Below are 22,634 nucleotides of genomic sequence, written 5' to 3'. Positions count from 1 at the left end.
GATATATATATCTATAAATATAAACTAAAATAACTATATAGAATAAATAACACGTACCCAATTTTCAATGTCAACTGACATGCCATGCCAGTAAAATCTGGCACAGATGGCAGCACGTGTTTTACCAATCCCTGTGTGTCCACCAATGGGCGAGGAATGGAATTCTTCAAAGAGCATCCTGGCTTCCTCTTTGGTTTTTATCACTCTTTTGCTTCCATAAAAAAGCTCTCCATCTACATTAAAGAGAAAACATGACTATGACAGAAGCAAAAGGACATTTGGCATTGTTGGAAAAGAAAATCAAGATGGGAACAAATGAATAATAAAATAAACATAATTGAAATGTAAAGTTAAAATAAATACCCTTTAGGTTGAATTTAAGTGCATATCTTCTAATGTTCTGCCTTTTGGACTTATCATACCCTGATGGGTACGATCCCACTGACAGAAGATTATACAGTGCTTCCCACTTATCTTCCATAGCTGTCAAAAAATGCAAGAAAAAAAAACTAGATTAATCAAATTTTTTTATGTGATTAATTGTAATTACAAACATTATATATACATTTATTATATTTTATAATGTAATAATTTCACAGTTGATCTCCAAATTGATGCAAAAACAATATAGAGTATATATTTTAAATATTTGTTTAATGGCGTATTTTTATGAATGAAAACAGCTGTCACTTTAAGACCTGCCGCTGCTGAGAGAGATGCGATCTCACACGCCTCACACTCTTTACGATCATTTGATACTTTATTTAATTAATTTAAGACTGATCTTATGAGGACACTCGACAAAACGGACATTTTGACATAATTGTGTGTGTTTATATTTTACACCAAACAATCAAATCATATGCCCCGCCCATATCTAGCCTAATGTTTTCATGAAAAATGCTAATATGATCAATGGTGCTAGCTGGCTTTGTATGAATGTGCCCGTAAACAGTTCTCATTACTGCTATATATCTTTGTATAATAAAAATTAACATAAATAGAGAAAAACTTACCTCAGATGAAGAAGTTCTCACGCAAGTAGTAAAATATTATGGGCGTGTTGTTCAGCGTGACAAAAATGACGCAAAATTGATGTGCGCATGCGCAGTAAGCCTTGGTAGGACAATCTGACGGGTAGGATGGAATGTCAGGACACCTGCCCTGAATGAATTACAATGCACTTTTAGACTGAATGATGTGATTCCTTTACGGTATTTTAAACGTCTGCTCAAGGATCATTTTATTACTGATTTTGTTTGTTTTTTGTGATTGTTTTTGCTTTCTTTTTTTGTTTTATTTTTATTTTTAGTTTTGCTGTATATTGTACTTTTGGCTGTATTTCTTTCTTTTTTGTGTGACCTACACAGGTCGTTGCTGTAAACTCGTTCTCAGTCAACTTACCTGTATAAATAACATGGCTGCCAGTGGTGCAGAACATACAGATTTTGAGATAAGTAAATTAAACTTACATTTCTTCTGATTGTGAACATTGTCTTAAGGTGCTGAAGGAGAAAATTAAGTAATATGTTGTTCATGTTGTTATTTAGCACTTTTTGAATTGTATGTAACTCCTGAGACACGTTGTCTGTTTAGGGTATAAAAATGGATTAAAGGTGCCTTGTCTAATATTCGCAAAAAAAATAAATTCATACTCCACATTCCATGCCAGATGGGGGCAGTATACCTCCAGAAAGGGAATTGATCTACTCTAGAGTATCAAACGAGAAACAGAATAGTCTCCATGCTCCGCCCCTACCTTCACAACGACCCTAGAGCCATAGCCAAAGCCGAGCCAACTCCTAATAGAGGACGTTTTGAGTCCAGAGGAACGTTGGTTGATGTCAAGTGATTTTTAAATGACATCTTCAAGCTACTCCCCTTCACCAGTGAATGTTCATATTCGTTTTGTTCATATTACATTTTTATTGTTAGTTTGAATATAATTAATTTGACAGACAGCATTCGCTGCTGTTGACCAAGCTAGCGCCATTCAGAGCTGCCAACTCTCACAAATTCACCGTCACCGATTCTGTCAATGTTATTACGCAATTCAAACAAAAAAATACAGTTTTGGCGCTTGTAAATGTTAACGTTACACGACAGATCCCTAGCGCACATGAACCGATCATCTCTAGCTAATAGTAAAAAGTCACAAACACTGTTGAAAGATACAGTATGCTACAACTTACCAAAATGTATTCTTCATACATAATACCGACCAATCATTATTTTTATCAGCGTCCAAAAGAAATGTTGCAAGTTTAGTTCGGAGTCAAACCTCATTTCTTTCATTTCCATTAGTTGTCTCCAACGATGGAAAGCAGTGCCAATGTTAACTCTGGTTATGCTACTTTTTTTATCCGATTTTATTTGTGATTCCGAATGCGTTTTTTTCCCTGCAGCGGGTGGTTGTGGTAAGGGTCTCTTGCCAAGGGCTTCAGCCATTCTTCCGCTCTCTTCCCTGAACTGAATTGTAGTAGTGGGGTGTACTTTCAACACGATTGACATCAGGTTCAAATACGCCCACAAGCAGTGCGACTTATTCGTGTATTGCAGTTTGGCTGGTGTTGCCCGCATACCGCCTCCCATGGCCGAAACTGGTATTATGACATCTGTCGGGCCGGGGCTAGTAATTTAGCATGCTAATTCAGGTTGATATCTCTGCAACACTATAACTTTTCATTTTTTTAATGACATCATCGCCCTTATTTCTTCTCATTCTTTTGATCCGTGTAACTCATTTTTTGTATATTTTTAACTCAATTCTGACACATGACACCTTTAAACTAGCTCTATTTAAAATGCACCATTCAAACTTAAATGATTGTAATTCAAGAATGCTTTGGAATATAGACCTAAGTTTGGCCTTGTTTTAAAGAAAACAGTCGGCAGATTATTGTTGAAGCGAAAGCACTTCAAAAAAATGAAAGTATAAAAAAGTTATGGAAGTTTAAACTTACATTAAATCAAATATACTGTACTTCATATTTTTTCTTTTTTATAAAATATGTATTTTACTAAATATTTTTTACTATAAAATTACTATAAAATCAAAGCCATTTATCTAACCAAGTTGTGTTCCAAATTTGAAGTTGATGTCACAAAAATTGAAGTTCCCATGAGATTTTGTTTAGGCATAATACTAAAAATAGCCACCGGGTGACTTACATTCCATTGAATTTAATTGTATGCATTCTGCCATAACAAATTAATAAATTTCTGTCCAAATATCACTTCTGTCACAAAATATGGAACCTTGAGACTCAGACCTTTCTGACAATGTGTGTTTTGTCAAGATTGTCAAGGTTTTGATCTCAAATTATGAAACATGACGATCCTCAAAAGGGGAGGAGGCCGATAAAAGAAGTTAGAGTACCGTTTCTATGGTAACGCAACGTCCAATTTCAAAATGGGTTCCACAGGCTGAATCTTGAGTTTGTAAGCTTTCGAATGATATATCATTTCTCAACATAAGATCAGGTGAAGTATGGGATATAGTTGTTTTAAACATGCAGTGGCAGTAACAGTTAACAGTTAACATTGGTCCCTTTTTTATACCCTAATCAGGCAACGTGTCTCAGGAGACACAACTCATGAAATCCAAAATATATCAAATTTTAAAAAAATTATTTTGGGTGTGTTTAATTTAAGTCCAGATGATATAAAAATGACATGACATTATTTTTTGCTTAGCATTTTCCACTCTTGCCTGTTTAAGGGTTAAGGGAGATGTTTTGGTACCTTAATTTTTTTAAGGTGAAACGGTAACTAAGGACTTTGTTGCTACGCATAACAGATTTTAAGGGAACACTTCAGAAATTAAGGGAAATACTTAGTGACACCCTTAAAGTTCCTTAAGTGGACCCTTAGGTTTTTTTTCTTGCAGGCGATGTCTGAGGGCACCCTGAAGCTTATAACTAAGGGTTTTCTTAAAGTCCCCGTGAACCGGAAGTTGCAAACGACTTTTCTCCAGTGTTGTGACGTATTTCCGAGAGAAACGGAATACTAAATGAGGCAAAATAGTGTGCGTGGCTTTTTTTCCAACTAGCACCTGATTGGATCTAGAAAAGTAGGTGTTTCATTCAAACACACAGGCAGCCTGTGTACTGTCAGTTGGAGGGGCGTCGTTACGGATGTTAAGCAGACACCCAAACCGTCAAACCTACGTCATCAGGGAAGGTCCTCCAATGCAGAGGGGAGGGGAAATTTCAGATTTTGATTAAAGATTACGAAGCCAAAAAATTTTTTTGTGTGGATTGACTTGCATGGATGAATTGTTCACAACAAAACGATCAATTTAGGCAAACAAAGTAAGTATGGTCAATTTTGAATTCATGGGGACTTTAAAGGCCATGTTGCAGGTTAACCACCACTGTCGATTAATGGGTACATAAATCACTCAAGATATCTATATCATTTTTAAAATGTCTCAAAAATGGTCTTAAAGACCATTTTTTTTTACGTTTTTGGTAGTAACAGATTTTTTTACGCAATTCGGTGATGACGTCATGTTGAGGAGAAGTGGAGGAAAGGTAGCCTCGGTCTAGTATTAGAACTATGGCGACTGACTGGGATGAGGAAGAGGTGGCAAGAGCCAACATGTATGATGGCCCGCAGCCGTATAATTTCGAACCTGCCAGACGTGAGAGGGCAAATGAGGAATTGCCAAGAACTGATGGCCGTTAAAGCCAATTAAATGCATGGTCCGAGGAGAATGAGTGGAGAGTTGGTGAAGTGTCCTGGTGAGTTGCTATCATTTAGCAACGCAGCAATGAGCACTGGAGCTAGTCTACGAGCAGCAGTGAACAATAACGACACATAATTTTTTTTTACTGTCATTGAATAGCACCGAGTGAAAAATCTGTCTTTTTATCTAGTGGCAGTGATTATGACGTTAGTTCAGATAAGTACCGGTAACCTTTGTCATAGTGTCGTAGTACTGGTAAACTTTGGCTGGTTAGGAAATATGTGAAATAAATTGGGCTGCCCGTGCACGACTAAAGTTTTTTACTAGTTGACTAGTATTAGTTCATTTAAGCCATTAGTCTAATCGCATGTTTATATTAATTTAATAACTTAAATATATATGGGAGAAAATACTAAACCATAATGAGCGTTATTGTAATATTGCATATTCCGCATATCAAGCGCATGCATAAAGCTTGCCACAGAAAACCGGCAAAAGTAATGTTTAAGCAGCATGGTACATTTGAATTGTTTATTAATAAACTAGTGATTTCTGTCTGCAGAATATACAGTTGGCGATGTTGATGCCATCTTCGCAGTAGTGAACGCCTATAGAGAGAAATGCACACTTCATACGGATTAGCCTACAAGCAGATAGTAGCCCATTTCTTATCGATTTTTTTTTTTAAAGCATTTCAAGCTTTCTATATGTTTCCAGGTCTGTGAGGCAAGTCATTTATACTCAGAGTTCATCGGTTCATTTATGAGACGCGCTGCAGTTCACGCGCGGGCGCCTCCGTATCCTATATTGTCTGCTATATTTCGCTTCTTATTTATTAAATCCAGCCAATCGGTTGATGAAACATGGATTGAAATTAAGATACAATTTTTACAAAACGAAATTCACTATAAAGAATGGCTTTCTACAAAACAAAACTTAATTAAGTGGTCAAAATCATATCTGACCCACTCCAAATGTCTCTTATGATCGTATCTTATCCATCTCATGCGGTTCATTTTTCATATAATCAACATAGATGAAATTAAAAAAAGAACACTATATTATATAAAACAAATATGAAATATTTACGTTTTTTAAGTTATATTTAAACGTCAGATCACTCCGCTTTTCTCATGTGTGGCCTAGCAGGGTCCAGTATTCTACACTGTAAAAAGTAATTGCTGATTCTACTTAAGAAAAACTAGTGCATTTAACTTACTTTGGAAAATTAGTTGATTTAACTTGATTATACTGTGTACTGTGAACTTTTAGGTGGATGCAATAGTTAAACTAAACAAATCTAGTACATTGTACTTAAGATTGGTAAGTGTATTGTACTAAAGGCATGTTCACACTGTTGCAAATTTCTGGAGCACATAATTTGCATAAAAATAATAATAATAATGAAATGAATAACATTTTTAGTAAATACCCTACAATTAACGCGCGCACACACCACACACATGCGTGTTTATTTATTTATTAAAGGTTCGGAATCTTTTTTTCCTTCACACTATAAAATAACTGGGAAGATTAAAGAGTATTTGCAAGCCAATCGGCTGCTGCTGCTTCACAGTCTTTTATATTTTTATTAACAGAGCTTGATATAGTTATTGTTCGTTGGTTATTAAGTTTCAGCATAGACGAAACAACTCTTCCTCTTTTAATTCCTTAAATGCGTTTTCGTCTCGCGCATGCGCAATTTGCGCATTTTCGCAATGGGACGGTTGAAGAAGACGACACGACATCGACGAAGAACTTCATCTCGTGTTCGGGATGCGGCAGCAAAACTAGGTAAGTTATGCTAGCCACTTGAACTATTTTTCAACTTTAATGTCATTGTATTGCTTATAAAAACAGAATTTATTTTGCTCATTGTGCAGTAAGAGGAAAAGGCACACTGAAGTAGTTTTATGTCGAATGAGACCAGTTGAGACAAGTGGCTTAACTTACTAACGTTAGCTAGATTGCAAAAATAGATTTTTATTGAACACTGTTTTATGTAGCAGCTACAGTTTATAAGCTGTGTTAATCGGTTATGGGTTTATCATTGTATGTAAAAATTCTGTGCGGCCTAACGTTATAACGTTTCTTTCATTCTTTCTAGAAAGTTCGAGGCTCATGTGTCGTTCACATGGAAATGAATAGCATGATGCATTAATTACGATAGTGTAACTAACAATCAGGTATCATCTTATTTTGGCCAGCCCTCTTCACACGAGTCTTTATTGGTTTCCTATATAATTTAATCTTGAACATTTACAAAACAAATTGATCATTAACCACTTTTGGTGTTTAATTCTTACTAGGACTTACTTTCTTCAGTAAAAAGTCAGTTTGTAATATCAGTTTGTCCTACTTTTCTTTCTTTTTTTCTTTTCTTTTTTTAGATCCATGCTGTATATCTGGCAAAACCTGCAAACTGAATTCATTCAAGAACTGGACAGATTCACTCAAGGCTAAAGCTGGAGACATTGGCTCCAAACTTAAGAAGATTCTGCAGCAGATTCAAAATGACGTAAGCTCCTTGACATATCACAATTGTATTATGTTTCGATGGAAAAACAAATGTAGCTTTTGCTGTTGTTTTTTGCTCTGTGTTGTGCTAGTGTCATGAGCTCTATTCAATATCAATTTTTATAACTTTGCAGAAATCCAACATCAATGCGGAACGAACAGCCGTTCATCATGGCCTACCACTCCTTCTCGGAGAGGACCCCACCGATTTTTACAAGACATGTTTTGTAAGTATTTTCTTCTCTGATGTGATTCTTATTTAACAGGCAAACTGTTCTTCAAACAGTTTTGATATCTGGCAAGAAGAGTTATGAAGGCAAGAAAAACACTCACCGGGACACTGATACAAAGTAAGGGTTAGAGAAAAGAAAGTGAAAGATAAATTAAGAATTTAGAGGAAAAAAGACAGTAAGAAGATACATTTTATATTACGTAAAGAAATGCAAAAAAAAAAACATTTATAAGAAAGACAATAGATTTTTGATAGTTTTAATTTATATAACTGGCCTTCAGTTTTATTTGTTTTTTCATGCAGTTGTTTGATGTATGTATTCCCCCCTGCATCCACTGCTGTGTCCTATTTGAAAACGCCTTTACATTTAGACATAATACAGTGTTATTAATTTAGTTTTACATTTTAATGAGTATGTGCTCTTAAAGGGATAGTTTACCCATAAATAAAAATTCTGTCATTTACTCAGCCTTATGTTGTTCCAAACCTGTATGAATTTCTTTCTTCTGTTGAACACAAAATATGATATTTCGAAGAATGTTGGTAATCAAACAGTTGAGAGTAGCCATTGACTTCCATAGTATGTTTTCCTACTATGGAAGTCAATGGCTACTCTTAACTGTCTGGTTACCATCATTCATCAAAATATCTTCTTTTCAGTTCAACAGATGAAAAAAAAAAAAAAAAAACTCATTCAGGTTTAGAACAACTTGAGGGTGAGTAAATTATGACAAGATTTTCATTTTTGGGTGAACTATCCCTTTAAAAGATGTTTTGTGGCTTTCTTTGACCTCATTTTTGTTATATGCTATTCCCATTTTTAGGACTATGATGACAATGAAGATATGTCCAACATTGAAATAGGTATTCTGACAGTGATTCCCGAGGACTTTGCAACCGCTGCCGTACCCTACTCCCTGCATCTTGATGCCACAACAACGGCAATCATTTTGGAAGGTACGGTGGTTGTGGATGATCTTGAAAATCTTCCACAAGCAATGTGTTTGCTCTTTGGACTAAATTATGCTCTAAACTTAAGAGTATCCTGCAGTATTGAAGAGCACATTCGACTTCATACAGAGAGTGATTTTGTCCCTTGGCCACAAGCCATTCTGTACCAAACTCTGTGACTTACACGCTCTGCTTTCAACCACTTTATAAAGGTGTTAAAAACAAAGAAACATTGATCTTTTTATTGTATTTAGTTTTTTGTTTTTTCTTGAATGCATTATGTGCTGTATTTCTAAAATGTTGTTGGCGGGCCAAGTAATGTTTTAAAATTAATATTGTTGAACAAATAAACATTCTAGTGTTTTGCCAAATCTGTTGTCTTTCTTTGTATTCTCAACTTAGAATTTTGAGTACAACTTGCTTGAGAAATTTAAGGCAATCAGTTTCCACACATTCCTCTAGTAAAATGAACAAGCAGACATGTTAAAATAACTGTTTTGTTTAAGTTCTGCTTACAAATCTCAACTTAAATCTGTAAGTTGCCTAAACTTGAGTTTATTAAGGTACCTGTACTCAAGTTTTATGGTAACCTCTACAAATACACAAGTTAACTCTACAAAGTAGTAGAGAGTAGTATCAAGTCAAAAAATATGACCTAATTTGCTTGAAAAATTTGAGGCAATCAGTTTCCACAGCTTTTCTTAGTAAAGTCAACTTATTACTTTTTACAGTGTAGCCTGAATCCAATTTCCCATGTCTGTCTTGAAATTAACTGATTTTATGCATTACAGTCATGAAAAGTAAGCGTGTTACTGGCTGGTTACGCACATGACATTGTGTAAAGATTATAGGTGGCGTTGAGCGATGATAAATCTCATGTAAGAGCAACAAAGCAACTAAATGAGTTAAAGTTAGTCAAATTTAATTATGGAATTGTTTCTAAATGATTGAGCAAAACACTTAAACCTGAACAATTCAGAGTGATTGAAAGTGTGATGAACATCTGCTAAATGAGCCACAATTAGCATCTCATGAGAGTTTAAATCCTGGGGAATATTCCTCTCTTTCCACAGCTGAAGAAGCAAGCAAGCAAGAGGAATTACTCCTGGAGAAACTACTGACATACTGTTGTAAAGATGGAGTTTAAGGAAGAACCTTGCAGAATAAAAGATGAAGATACAGAGGAACAAATAGGTTGGTGTTTCCCTAATTCTCTTAAATGACTGAGGATTTGTAACAAATACAAAGTTCTGTCATGAACCTCTAAATCCGGGTTACTCAACAGGCCCGCAGGCCACATACAGCCCATCAGCATTACATTTGTGGCCCGTGTCATACTAAATATGAATGTATTTTTAAGCGTGAATATTACTTCGGTTTTTATGCTACACTGCGAGTGATGCACATTTAGTCTTTTGCACATAACTTGCGCGCGCAGCACGTTTTTTCTAACCTCAACAGTGTACGGCACTTTGCACATGCGCTTTGAATTGTTTTTGCACTGATTTAGTTTGTCCACAGGGTGTAAGCAATGTAATGGGCCGTTTATTCACAGTCTGAAAAGAAATGGAGAAGATGGAGCAAGAGTAACAACAAACAAAATAGCCGCCCATGTACTGCTTGTGTGAATGAATTTAATTAAACCAGCAACTCTATTTTAAATGAGTACAAAGACATTTTTATAATAACTTTTGGAGCAAAAAGCACAAAGACTGGACAATGCGCATGTTGAGCACATGTTTTCGCACTCGCTATCAACTCGCTAGAAGCTTGAAAAACATAACTTTTATTCTTAATGTCATTGTGTTATAAACAGAAAGCAACCAGAGAGCACTACCATTAAAAGAGCCGTTGTCACTTCATTGAGTTTATGGAGAATCTCTTATTCATCGTGTTTAAAATGTTGGTTTTAATTAGAGCAGCAATTTCCAAACTGTGGTCCGCGGACCACTAGTGGTCCGTGAGGGTACTGCAGGTGGTCCGTGGAAAGGCAAAATAAAATATAAAATAATATTTTTTTTTACCTTCATTTTACCAGGAAATTCCCATAAAAAAGTAAAAAGAATATGTAGGCCTATATTAATATACAATTTTAACTAAATTGTCAAGTTATTGTGCGATTAGTAGGATTCCTCAGTGTAAAACAGCATTCGGCAGCTCAGCTTTCTCATGTGTGGCCATCAGACAATGGAATCAGTTGCCAACGGAGCTGACCACATGTGTACATTTTAGCACTTTTTCAGACCGGGCCAAAAAATGGCTTCTTTTAAAACAAACATGCTTGCATAATGTATTGTAATTGACGTGTATGTGAGAGGGTATTTGTAAATGAATGTTGAAGAATGAATGAAGGGTGTGACTCTTTTTCTTCTTCTTTTATTGTGTTTTTTTGTGCTGTTTTTGAGAGGAATGATTTTATTAATATGTGTATCTGTTGACATCAGCCTGCCCAGGGACTACAGGTGAAAATTAGCACAAGTGCTATAACCTGGTAAAATGCATCTCTCCTCTTAAGGTTAATGTATATTTTGCATTGTCCCTGTTTAAAAATAAATAAAGGAAAAAAAAAAAAAAAAAATTACTAAAATAGGCTAGTGGCGCTCGGCCATGACGTTCAAGTTCAGTGCCATTAGAACCACAACATGGATCGGTGGATAGCAACAGGTTCTCTGAAGAGAAAAGAGGCAGAGGTAACGTTAACGAAATGTTTATAAATGGAATGAATAAGGCCTGTTATTATTTTAATTTCCAGTTAGTTTCTTGATCTCGCGTTTCTGAAATGTTTTGCGGATGTGTTAAGTGGACAAACTCAAGCCTACTTTTTGAGGACTTGTAAGACTCTGAAGATTAATAATCACCTAAAATCTATGGAAATAAGCCTGTTGTTCAAATTTACGTGATTATGCCCTCGGGCGCTTGAGTAAATAAATAAATTAAATATGTGGCAGCCGTTGTGTGAAGTAAATTTTCTTTTAACAAGCCTGTTGTACTGATGTACCAGTTATAGTTTTAGTGCTAGTAAGCCTATTTAGAGGTGCAGCTTAATTCAGGTAGGACTGTGTGTAGAAATATTTATTATGTGTATTATGAGGTGGTCCGCGAAAGTCCTTGATTACAAATAGCGGTCCACACACACAAAAAGTTTGAAAACCCCTGAATTAGAGGATTTCAGAGACTCAACTGAACAAAACCTTTTTTTTATTTTGGATTCTGACCAAATTAAAATGTAGGTAATAATTAATAATAATAATAATGAAACCTTTGTAAAGCAACCCTGAGTATAAATAGGCTCTATAAAAAGTATTAAAAAGATGCAATGGAGTATAAAAAAAAAACTATAAAAACGTGCAACATTTTCATCCTACTGACAGATTGTATCAGATCAGCCAGTGGGCAACAACCAGACCTGAAATTACTTGTGAAAACAATGCAGACTTTTAACTAGGAATAAGGACTTATTTTCATCAGTTCTTGTTAAGTGTATTTGCTCAAGAAAGTTTTTCTTTATGCATTTTGGCATTTTTTTCATACTCTGAGTTAGAGTTGTCAAAAAGTAACAACTTCGGTTCCAAGTCGGAACGGAAATTTAAAAAATGTGACGCTTTGAGCGCTGTTGGGGGGAATCGTAAACACCTCTGATTGGCCATTGTGTTCACACGCTAATCGGTAGGGATGCACCGATACCACTTTTTTCAGAATCAATCCGATCCGATTCCAAAAATTCTGAGTATCGACCGATACCGATGCCGATCCGATACCAGTGCAGTTTTTTTTAAATCAAGTAGAATTTATATAACTCTCTGTGTGTTGAACTGATAACTGTTCGGTCTCATCCGAAACGGTGACGAGTCTGCTTACAGACTGGAGGTTGAACAGCTGGCTGCCTGGTGCAGTTATAACAACCTTGAGCTGAACACGCTCAAAACAGTGGAGATGATCGTGGACTTCAGGAGGAACAGCTCAGCACTCCTCCCACTCACCATCATGAACAGCACTGTGGAAGCAGTGGAGTCATTCAGGTTCCTGGGCACTATCATCTCTCAGGACCTGAAGTGGGACAATCACATTGACTCCACTGTGAAAAAGGCCCAGCAGAGACTGTACTTCCTTCGCCAGCTGAGGAAGTTCAACCTGCCACAGGATCTGCTGATTCAGTTCTACTCAGCCGTCATTGAGTCTGTCTTGTGCGCTTCCATCACTGTCTGGTTTGGTTCAGCTACCAAATCAGACATCAGGAGACTACAACGGACAGTCCGGACTGCGGAGAGGATTATTGGTGCCCCCCTGCCAAACCTCCAGGACCTGTACTCTTCCAGAGTGAGGAAGAGAGCAGGTAAAATCATCACAGACTCCACTCACCCTGGACACCACCTGTTTGAACTGTTACCGTCAAGACGGAGACTCAGATCACTGGCCACAAGAACATCTCGGCACAGGAACAGTTTCTTCCCACAGGCCATTTCCCTCCTGAACAGTTAACACTCCTCCCAAGGCATATGCCTGTAAGTGCAATACTCCCACTGTTTAGTGCAATATCCCACAACTCAGGTGATACTTATATGTAGATTTATTTATTTATAATATTCAAAACACTGTAAATAGGTTCATAATCTGTAAATCTGAAAATGTCTATTCTGACTAAACCCAACTGTGATAGTTTTATTCTCATATATTTTTATTTTTATTTTTTATTCTTATAATTTGTAGTATTATGTTTCATGTTGTATTTGTATATGTCCACTGGAAGCCTCAGTACCAAAACAAATTCCTTGTGTGTGCAAGCACACTTGGCAATAAAGCTCTTTCTGATTCTGATTCTGATTCTGATTCTGATAATCACTCTTTTGTGTGTTAAACACAATCTACTAAATACAGACAAATTCATTATAAAGACAAACAAATCCAAAAAATATATGATCATAATCTATGACAAAAATGCTATTATAAACTAGATTAGTGGATAATTCAGCAGTAAAATTTAGTCTAGAAAAATCATGAGTCCTCAATAATTGTATAAAATCTGAACATTTAGTGAAAAAAAAACAAATAAGAGACAATAAGTGTACCCCTAAATCTGGTAAAACTTTACACATTGCTCTTTGTATTGTTGTAAAATACATTCATGAAAAACAAGATAACAAAAATCAAAAAGATAAATTATTTTATATAGGCTACTATACAATTGAGACATGCTTTAAATGTATAGCACAGCTGTTTAATGAGGCAGCAACATATGATAGATAGAACAGAACAAGAAAGGCTATTAATAATCTTTAATTGCGTCACTGTATTATGATATGAAAGGCTGCAATACAGTGCGGCACAAATCGCTTATGCGCATCCCGAGCGCAGAATGATGCGCTTGAAGCAACACAGTCACAGCGCGCAGAGTCCACATTGAAAAGTTCAAAGCACAAACGAAAGGCATATTGATGCGTAGTGTATTATACAGTATCTATCTATGCAATAGTTTATTGAGCCTTTTCTTTTAACACTTTTAAATTTCAGTTAGTGTGCGCGTGAAGAACAATTATAGTGCTCTGACTCTAGTGTTGTGATCTAACAGACACCCGGTAGAAAGTAACGTACTCGGTTACTAACGTAACCTCGGTTCTCTCTAGAGAGTACGAGTACTGCGTAATATCTTACGCTATGGGGAAAACCTCTTTTCCACAAGCTATTGAAGCCAAAAATTATCCTTAATTGTGAATTAATGTAAAACGCGTTGCAGCAGCATGCAAACATAGGCAAGACGGCTTGCGTGCCTATTGGCTGACCTGCGGCAATACGCTTATTTCATGCAGCCGTTATTTTGAAATCGAAAGCGAGGCTCCAGTGAGAAGAAAACCGGAAGTGTCGCCTTTAGTAATAGGAGAGTCGCGAATGCGATGGCGTATTGTTGTCTTTAATGTAGAAATTAGTTATTCTAAAAATGTACATACATTCTTTCATACTTTAGACTATATACAGTGAAAATCATTTAGAACATTTCTTTTTCAGAAAGTAAGAAAAGAAGCAGGAACGAACTATATACATATCCTATATTGGATGTTAACGTCCAATAGTGTAAATTGCGGCAGCAGCTTCAGGTTGGTAGTCCAAGGCATTGTTGTTTATCTTTACTTCCGGGGGTTCTTCCCACCGGAGCCTCGCTTTCGATTTCAAAATAACGGCTGCGTGAAATAAGCGTATAGCAGCAGCCTATCAAGAGAGGCCCTGTGTGACGCCATATCCAATGGGGGCACTTCGCGCCCACTACGTCACGTCCCGCCGAAATAGGCGTGGCCTTGACCTATACATTTATTTATTTATTTTATATTTTTTTAAACAGGAAAAGATTTAAGACAATCGGGCCTGACTCAGTATAAAACTGATTTTCAGCAGGTTCCTGTTCTGCAGAACATAAATACCTCATATACAACAGAACTCCTAGACAAGACAACAACAGACACACCAACCAAGAGAATAAGCATCAGAGGGAGGCCATGAAGCCATCTCAGTGGTCACAGACATTCCTATCCATTAGATGGCGAGCAAATGTTATTTTAAATAGTCTTATTGATGTTATAGTTCTGATGTACTGTGGAGTCTCATTCCAGGCTTTAGTGAGCACATGAAAAAAAGATCTCTGTCCATAGCAGTTCCTAAAAGCCAGTATAGGCAGAAGTCCATTTGTAACCGATCTCGTAGTACGCTCGAGCCTTGAGCTGAGTTTTGGAACCAACGCAACCAATGCTGCTGAAGTGCGTCCATTTAAGATTTTATAATACAAGTTTATCCCATGGCTTATTTTATAGTTCTGAAATGTCATGGGATTACACAAAGATAGTGCAATACAGTGGTGAGTCCAGCCTGGAAGCCTGTTGTGGATCTTATAGGCTCTATTATAGAGTCTTGTTACAGGTTCAAGTATCTCATTTGTTGTGAGTGACCAAACAGGTATACAATACGACAGAGTGGACATAATGATAGCATGAAGATATGTTTTAGAAACAGAAAGCAACAATTATGGTCTAATTTTAATATAAACAAATAATTTTTGGTTTAACTTTCTGGTTAAAGTTTGGACATGGTCATAAGTAAGATGTGAGTCAAGAGCGACTCCCAGATACTTATACGTGGATGCGATTGAAAACTTTTGATTAAAAAAGGTGATGGGATTGGATATAGATAGCTGTGTCCTAGGTAAATAAAAATAAATGCATTCTGTTTTCTTAATATTAAGTGTCAAATGATTATCTTGCAGCCAATTATGTAAATGCTGCAGATCTGTGCTAAGTTTGCAATTAATTGTGTCAATGTTTGAGCCAGACAACAAAATAACAGTGTCATCAGCATATAACAAAGAACTAGAAAAATTAAACACATAAGGAAGATCATTAATGTACATAAGGAAAAGTAAAGGACCCTGGTGTAAAATGCTGCCCTGTGGAACTCCCATAGAACACACTAGTGACTGAGATGATACTGAGTCGATTTTCACAGTCTGAGATCTGTTACTTAAATATGATATAAACATATCTATTACAGAGGAGGACAAATGAAAAGAGAGAAGTTTATTTAACAAACATATAGCTCGACAGACTGATACAAACTGGTTTTTCATCGCCGAAGCGAACCAGAGCATGTTGTAAGCATGGCAAGATACACAGTACTCGTTCCCTCTCTAGAGAGAACCGAGGTTACGTTAGTAACAGAGTACGTTCTCTTACGAGAGGTTCTCTCTTACTGCGTTATATCTTATGCTATGGGGAACACAGTGTAAAATGCTGTGCGTACTGGGATCCGACACTAAAGATCCAAGGGCAGTAACCCGGGGTCATATAGTGCATAATCACTATGGACTCACAGTGAGTCGGAGAAGAGAGGCTGTAAGCATCATTCTCCATAAATAGCATCCTACAGGAGCTAATCATGTTAACAGTGTACCACGCAGTCAGGGTGAACAACGTTCAGCCTGAACTGGGTAGCAGTACGGGTCTTTCAATATGGAGCTGTTCTATCGATCAGTGAACGATGCACAAGCAAAATTCAGCATTCTGAGCCGGCGCAACGGGGGAGATAGTGCTGATTACTAGACCGGCAGAAGTTTAGCCTGTAAGGCGGGACCTCTAGGTTATAAAACCTTATAAATGTAGACGGCGAGGAAGTGTAAGTCAGCGCTATAGCCTCAACTATCCACCTGGATAGGCTCTGTTTTGATGCGGCTTGTCCCTTAGAACGCCAGCTAAACAAAACAAAGAGCTGCTCAGTCTGTCTGAAAGCAGACGAGCGAGACACATAATTTCTCAGTGCCCTGACAGGACAAAGGAGACTCGCGTCCTCCTCATCGTGAACCGGAAGGGCGGAGAGGGAAATCACCTGGGCCCTGAACGGTGTGTTGAGGGATTTAGACACGTGCCTTGCTTTGAGTATGACTTTCGAGTCATTAGGCCCGAATTCCATACATGTCGCACTCACCGAGAGCGCTTGTAAATCCCCAATGTGCTTCACTGAAGCGAGAGCTACAAGAAACACTGTTTTGAAAGACAAATGTTTCATGTCGGACAAATGGATTGGCTCGGATGGGGAACCTTTCATGGCTTCCAAAACCGTAGAAAGGTCCCACATGGGGACTGAAGGAGGTCTGGGAGGATTCAGCCTCCTAGCTCCTTTGAGGAATCGTACGACCAGATCGTTCCTTCCCAGTGACTGGCCAGACGGCTGGTGGATGGGGTTCTGCCCTTATCCAGTACCTCTTGAAGGAAGGAGAGAACGTCCGTAACCCCGCAGTCTAGGGGTGAAAAGCCCTGAGCTTGACACCAGCCAGAGAACACAGACCATTTTGAGGAATAGAGCCGTCTAGTAGACGGGGCTCTAGCCTGTGTGATCGTGTTTAACACTCCCTCCGGGAGGTTAGCGGGTACCCGTTGATGGCCCATGCATGTAGGGACCATAGTTCTGGGCGAGGATGCCAAATCGAGCCCTTGGCCTGAGAGAGGAGGTCTTTCCTCATCAGTATTGGCCACGGGGCAGTGCTGGTCAGCTGCATCAGGACTGGGAACCAAGCCTGGCTCGTCCAGAGCAGAGCCACAAGCAGCACTGAGCATCCGTTTTCCCTGATTCGTTCCAACACCTGAGGCAGGAGCAAGACGGGGGAAAAGCATAGAGAGGGCAGCGGGGCCAGACGTGGCCCAGCGCATCCCTGCTTTTTGAGAAAAACTTCAGACAGTGAGCGTTTTCTTGGGACGCGAACAGGTCCACCTGCGCTCTGCCGAATGTCTACCACAGCAGTCTGATCGTCTGCGGGTGCAGCGACCATTCTCCTGCTGGAACATTGTTTCTGGGCAGTCTGTCTGGTACAAGATTCAGGTGACCAGGCACATGTGCTGCTTTCAATGAAAGCAGATTGTGCTGAGCCCAGACCAGGAGGCGTTCCGTCAGCCTGTAAAGTTTTCGGGACCTGATGCCACCCTGGTGATTTATATAGGCCACCACTGACAAGTTGTCCGACCAGACCAGGACGTGGTGACCTTTTATCTGGGGAAAAAAACGCCTCAGCGCGTTGTCGACTGCCATCATTTCCAGACAGTTTATGTGTAGGAGCTTTTCCCGTCCTGACCACTGGCCAAAGAACGGTCTGCCCTCGAGCAGCGCTCCCCATCCCGAGGTGCAGGCGTCCGTGGACACCACCTTCACACTCGAGAAAGTCCCCAAACTCACGCCTGACTGATACCAGTCGGTCGCCTTCCAAGGTTCCAGAGCTGAGACGCATTTCAGATCGACCTTGAGGCGAAACGGACTGGAGGCCCATGTCCGAGGTGGAACTCGCGCTTTCAGCCATAACTGCGGTGGGCGCATGCGAAGCAGACCCAGCTGGAGTATCGAAGATGCTGAGACCATAAGGCCCAGCATTTTCTGAAACCTTTTGAGCGGGTCTATAGTGCCGCGGCGGAAGGATTTCGCGGCGCGCTGAATTTTCAGTCCACACATGGTCCTGTGTTCTATGAGCTCTGAGTGTGATCGAGCTAGAATCAGCCAATCGTCCAAGTAGTTCAGAACTCGCATGCCCCGAAGTCTCAGCGGTGTGAGAGCCGCGTCATGCACATCGTAAATGTATGGGGTGCCAGGGACAGGCCAAACGGCAGGACTGTGTATTGATATGCCTGGCCCTCGAAGACAAATCTCAAGAATCGCCTGTGACGTGACACTATTTGTATTTGAAAATACACGTCTTTCAGATCTATTGACAGAAACCAGTCCCCTTGGCAAATCTGCGCGAGGATTTCCCTGGTCCTGAGCATTCTGAACTGGCGTTTCACAAGCACTTTGTTCAGCTGTCTCAGATCTAGAATGGGTCTGAGACCCCCGTCTTTTTTCGGTACCAGAAAATATCTCCTGTATAGACCCCCTTCGCTCTGAGCTTGAGATAAAGGCTCTTTGACTCCTTTGCTCAATAGTTTCGTTATCTCGGCTCGAAGTAGATCTACTTTGCTTTTTACCGTAGTTTCGACCCGTGCCGTGTAACGGCAGGGGCGTCGAGCGAACTGCAGCGAATAGCCTCTCTCTATAGTGTTCAGCACCCATTCTGATATCCCACTAGGGGTAAAATGAGATCTGGGCTCTGGCCGCAACTTAGTGACGGCCGGAGAGCTCCGGTGTGCTGTAAAGTAAACACTGTGCTTGCAGCATCTGAGGCGGGGTGCGCGCTGATCACAGCGGGCGGTCTGGCCGCGCTCGATTTCTCTATGGCAGTTTGCGGAGAGAAAATGAGCGGGGTGAAACGTGGGACATGCATTTCACAGAAATCGCGGGACATGCATTATGTAGTGTTTGTGAGCACTGAGATGTGGGCACATACACTACATGTAATGCACAATCGACATGAGTCGCTGGCCGCGCTCAATTTCTGTATGGGTCATCTTCGGCCGGGGGCCCACGCGTCCGGCAGAGCGAGAGCGGGCTGCGCGGGCGCCTTCCACTCAAGGCCGAGGCTCGCCGCGCCCTGTGAGACCAGATGTATCAGCTTGGATTCGATGCTGGCCCGTTTCCCTGACAACTCGCGGGCAGGGGGAGGGGGGGGGGGGGGGGGGGAGGTCCACAGAGCTCGCCCAATCCTCACTGTCCGACGCAGGATAGAGCAGCTGTCCTCCTGCACAGAAGCAGCTATCTCGTCGTCACCAATGGCGGAAGCGGCGGCGGATGGCGGCCGCTGTCCGTCGTGGAGCGCCTCGAGTGAAGCTGGCGAAGCTGGTGTGCGAACCGGCAAGCTTTCGCAGGCTGGAGAAGGCCGCCGTTAAGTACGGCGCTATATACGGCGCGACACTATAGCGGGTGGAAGTGCAAGCTCGGAGAAAAAATGCCAGGCGAGTCCTCAGAGTCGCCATGGCAATAGCTCGCAATGATGGCAGCCGCCGTCAGCGAGCGCAAGAGCTGCATGATTCTCACCCAGGCAGGAAACGTAGATGACATGGCGGTCCCCGTCGCTGAATGTGGCTCTGCACGAGCCACAGGAATTAGGCATCTTTAAAAAGACGCTTGCTCTTTTAGATAAGAGAGAGAGAGTGTGGGTCGCGGCGGCGAACACACACTCGGCAGAGTAAAAGGATATACGCCGGAAAGCGTAGCAGGTACGGCGACTGAAGGCTGTGAGATGAAGGCCAGCGGCTTCAGATGCAAAGGCTCGTCCCGCAGAAGGCTTATTCTCAGACGGCGCGGCTTCTCACTCTGGATCCAGCTATGCGTGAGCTTCCAATAAGATAAAGTTGTTTTATGCGAAATTATAGACTTTTATCTACAGATCAAGTATAATAATAGTAACATTGAATCATCTTGGAGAGTTTCATTTGAGTTGACTGTCGTAACCGAACGCGACGCGCTGTTTGAATGCTGGATGAAGAATGACTGAAAGCCGCAGCGGAGGGAAAAGTTTACGTGATCTTGAATTGAATGACTTAAATGTTCATTTCTATCTCACAGTATGCTATATAATGGCTTCAGAACACTTGTAATATAGTGCACGAAAACTTTATGGTGCTTTATAATATTTTTGTGACTTTTGTGGGGCTTAACAATAACACAGAATAGTATACGCACAATATCGGATTTGGATCGGCCTCTTCTGATCGATACCCGATCTGGCAAAAATGGCAGAATCGGAGCCGATAGCGATACTGAGTATCGGATCGGTGCATCCCTACTAATCAGATATGTCTGTGATTGGCTATTGTAGCTCTCATTGTGATCAGCGCTTCAAAAACATGTTGTAAATATGCATCAATGACACACTTCACAGAACGCTTACAGATACAGGCCAACGTGTTTACGATTCTGCTCAACAGCGCTCAAAGCATCACAATTTAAAAATTTCAGTACCAACTTGGAACCGATGTCGGTACTTTTTTAAAACTCTACTCTTGAGTATGAATGCATTTTTGCATTAAGAATACAGCAAGACAAACTATTTATCCTTCTTTTGAAATGCCTTTTTTTCATTTTCAGTGACACTTTAAATAGAACATCCATTAAAAGACTAGTAAGAATTAGCTAGATAATAAACTGCACTTGTAAATACTCAGTAAAATTACAAATATTGTCTTGAGTAAGCCTAGATAAGTATTACGCTGCAAGTTTTAATTTGTGGCCTTTTGCATTTTATGTGGTTTAAATGCGGCCCTCTTAGCCTCCGAACTTGAGCACCCCTGCTCTAGATGGTGCAGGCTGATAGGTCCATAACTCAATCTTCTAGCGACCACATCGTTCTGATTGGTTCCTGCTGCATCAGTAGCCAATGAGCTTGCTGCATAACTTTCAAATACTGGTCAGCATTGCTATACCAGTTGCAGTGCGCTTTTAGAAACCCTTCATCTTCCCCAGATCCACCTGTATAGATCTGGCACATGTAATTAATGTATGTTATGCTGTGCCGCAGCAGAATGTCTTACATCATCACAGCAGCGTGTCTGTGTATGTATTGTATGTATATGTATGTATTGGCAGTAAAAAAGTCCTGTGCTTGCTCTGCAGCAGCAATAGGCAACAGCGTAGCAGATCTATTCTGCCAAGACCAAACATATTACTCATTACCATGCTAAACACTTGAGTTGTCATGACAGAACTACATTTTTTTATATATTGCAACTCACCTATACTTCTTTTTGTTATAATTTTTCTGTTTTTTCGGTTGATTTTAGACCTGATGGAAGCGAATGAAGACAAACATCAGTTTCAAAAACCTGGACTCAATGGATCTTTCACCTGCTCTGAGTGTGGAAAGAGTTATATGCACAAAAAAAACTTTGTCCACATGAGAATTCACACTAGTGAAAAAACATTCACATGCACTCAGTGTGGAAAGAGTTCCATACATGGAGACCTAAATGTGCACATGAGAATTCACACTGGAGAAAAACCATTCACATGCACTTACTGTGGAAAGAGTTTCATTCAGAAAAAAGACTTAAATATGCATATTAGAATTCATACTGGAGAAAAACCATTCACATGCACCATGTGTGGAAAGAGATTCATTCAGAAAAAACACTTAAATGTTCACATGAGAATTCATACTGGAGAAAAATCATTCACATGCACTCAGTGTGGAAAAAGTTTCATGCATAAAGGACACCTAAATGTGCACACGAGAACTCACACTGGAGAAAAACCATTTACATGCACTCAGTGTGAAAAGAGTTTCATTCAGAAAAAAGACCTAAATGTGCACATGAGAATTCATACTGGAGAAAAACTGTTCACATGCACTCAGTGCGGAAAGAGTTTCTTTCAGAAGAAACACTTAGATGTGCATGCAAGAATTCACACTAGAGAAAAACCATTCACATGCACTCAGTGTGGAAAGAGTTTCACTCAGAAAGAACACTTTAATGATCACACGAGAATTCACACTGGAGAAAAGCCGTTCATGTGTACGCAGTGTGGAAAGAGTTTCACTCACAAAAGCTCTCTCTCAAAGATCATCTGCGATGTCACTCTGGAGCAGTGGCGGAACTAGAGTTTTATACATGGGGTGGCCAGAGGGTGGCCACTGCTACTTTCGGGGGTACACAGTACACACACACACACACAGTGGAAAAGCTTGTGGAAGGAATTGGGTCACTCTGTTTGTGTCTATAAGTGTTGAACATCCAACATTTTTGCAGAAAACAAAGCTGAACCACCAAGTAGATAAGATACCGCATGTGTCTGTTATGAACTGCTGCATTTATTTACAAAAAAACTCACATTTACATTTTTTTATTTTATTTT

General features: G+C 39.7%; 2 protein-coding genes across 2 annotated transcripts; both read left to right on the top strand.

Annotated features, from left to right (window-relative positions):
- The first annotated feature begins 6,408 nt into the window (after positions 1–6,408).
- Positions 6,409–8,761, top strand: LOC143703300 (uncharacterized). Its single transcript, XM_077197271.1, has 4 exons — positions 6,409–6,484; positions 7,081–7,208; positions 7,342–7,434; positions 8,264–8,761. Exons 1-4 carry the CDS (start codon positions 6,409–6,411, stop codon positions 8,567–8,569), a joined length of 603 nt encoding a protein of 200 aa, XP_077053386.1. The 3' UTR covers positions 8,570–8,761.
- A 12,759-nt stretch (positions 8,762–21,520) lies between these two features.
- On the top strand, positions 21,521–22,380 carry LOC143757061 (uncharacterized). Its single transcript, XM_077248057.1, has one exon. The coding sequence runs from the start codon at positions 21,568–21,570 to the stop codon at positions 22,378–22,380; it is 813 nt and encodes a 270-aa protein (XP_077104172.1). The 5' UTR covers positions 21,521–21,567.
- The last annotated feature ends 254 nt before the right edge of the window (positions 22,381–22,634 follow it).

This window comes from Siphateles boraxobius, unplaced genomic scaffold, assembly GCF_051911475.1.
Source record: "Siphateles boraxobius isolate OS27281-9 unplaced genomic scaffold, OSU_SipBor_1 11, whole genome shotgun sequence".
In the NCBI taxonomy this organism is placed as follows: Eukaryota; Metazoa; Chordata; class Actinopteri; order Cypriniformes; family Leuciscidae; genus Siphateles; species Siphateles boraxobius.
Note: the sequence above shows the minus strand (reverse complement) of the source record. Positions and strands in the feature narration are given on the sequence as shown.

Excerpts from the sequence above, each read along its gene's own strand:
- LOC143703300 (XM_077197271.1), top strand. The coding sequence starts at position 6,409 with ATGGGACGGTTGAAGAAGACGACACGACATCGACGAAGAACTTCATCT. Across the intron at positions 7,209-7,341 it reads TGCAGCAGATTCAAAATGAC|AAATCCAACATCAATGCGGA; the intron begins GTAAGCTCCTTG and ends ATAACTTTGCAG. Across the intron at positions 7,435-8,263 it reads ATTTTTACAAGACATGTTTT|GACTATGATGACAATGAAGA; the intron begins GTAAGTATTTTC and ends TCCCATTTTTAG.
- LOC143757061 (XM_077248057.1), top strand. The coding sequence starts at position 21,568 with ATGGAAGCGAATGAAGACAAACATCAGTTTCAAAAACCTGGACTCAAT.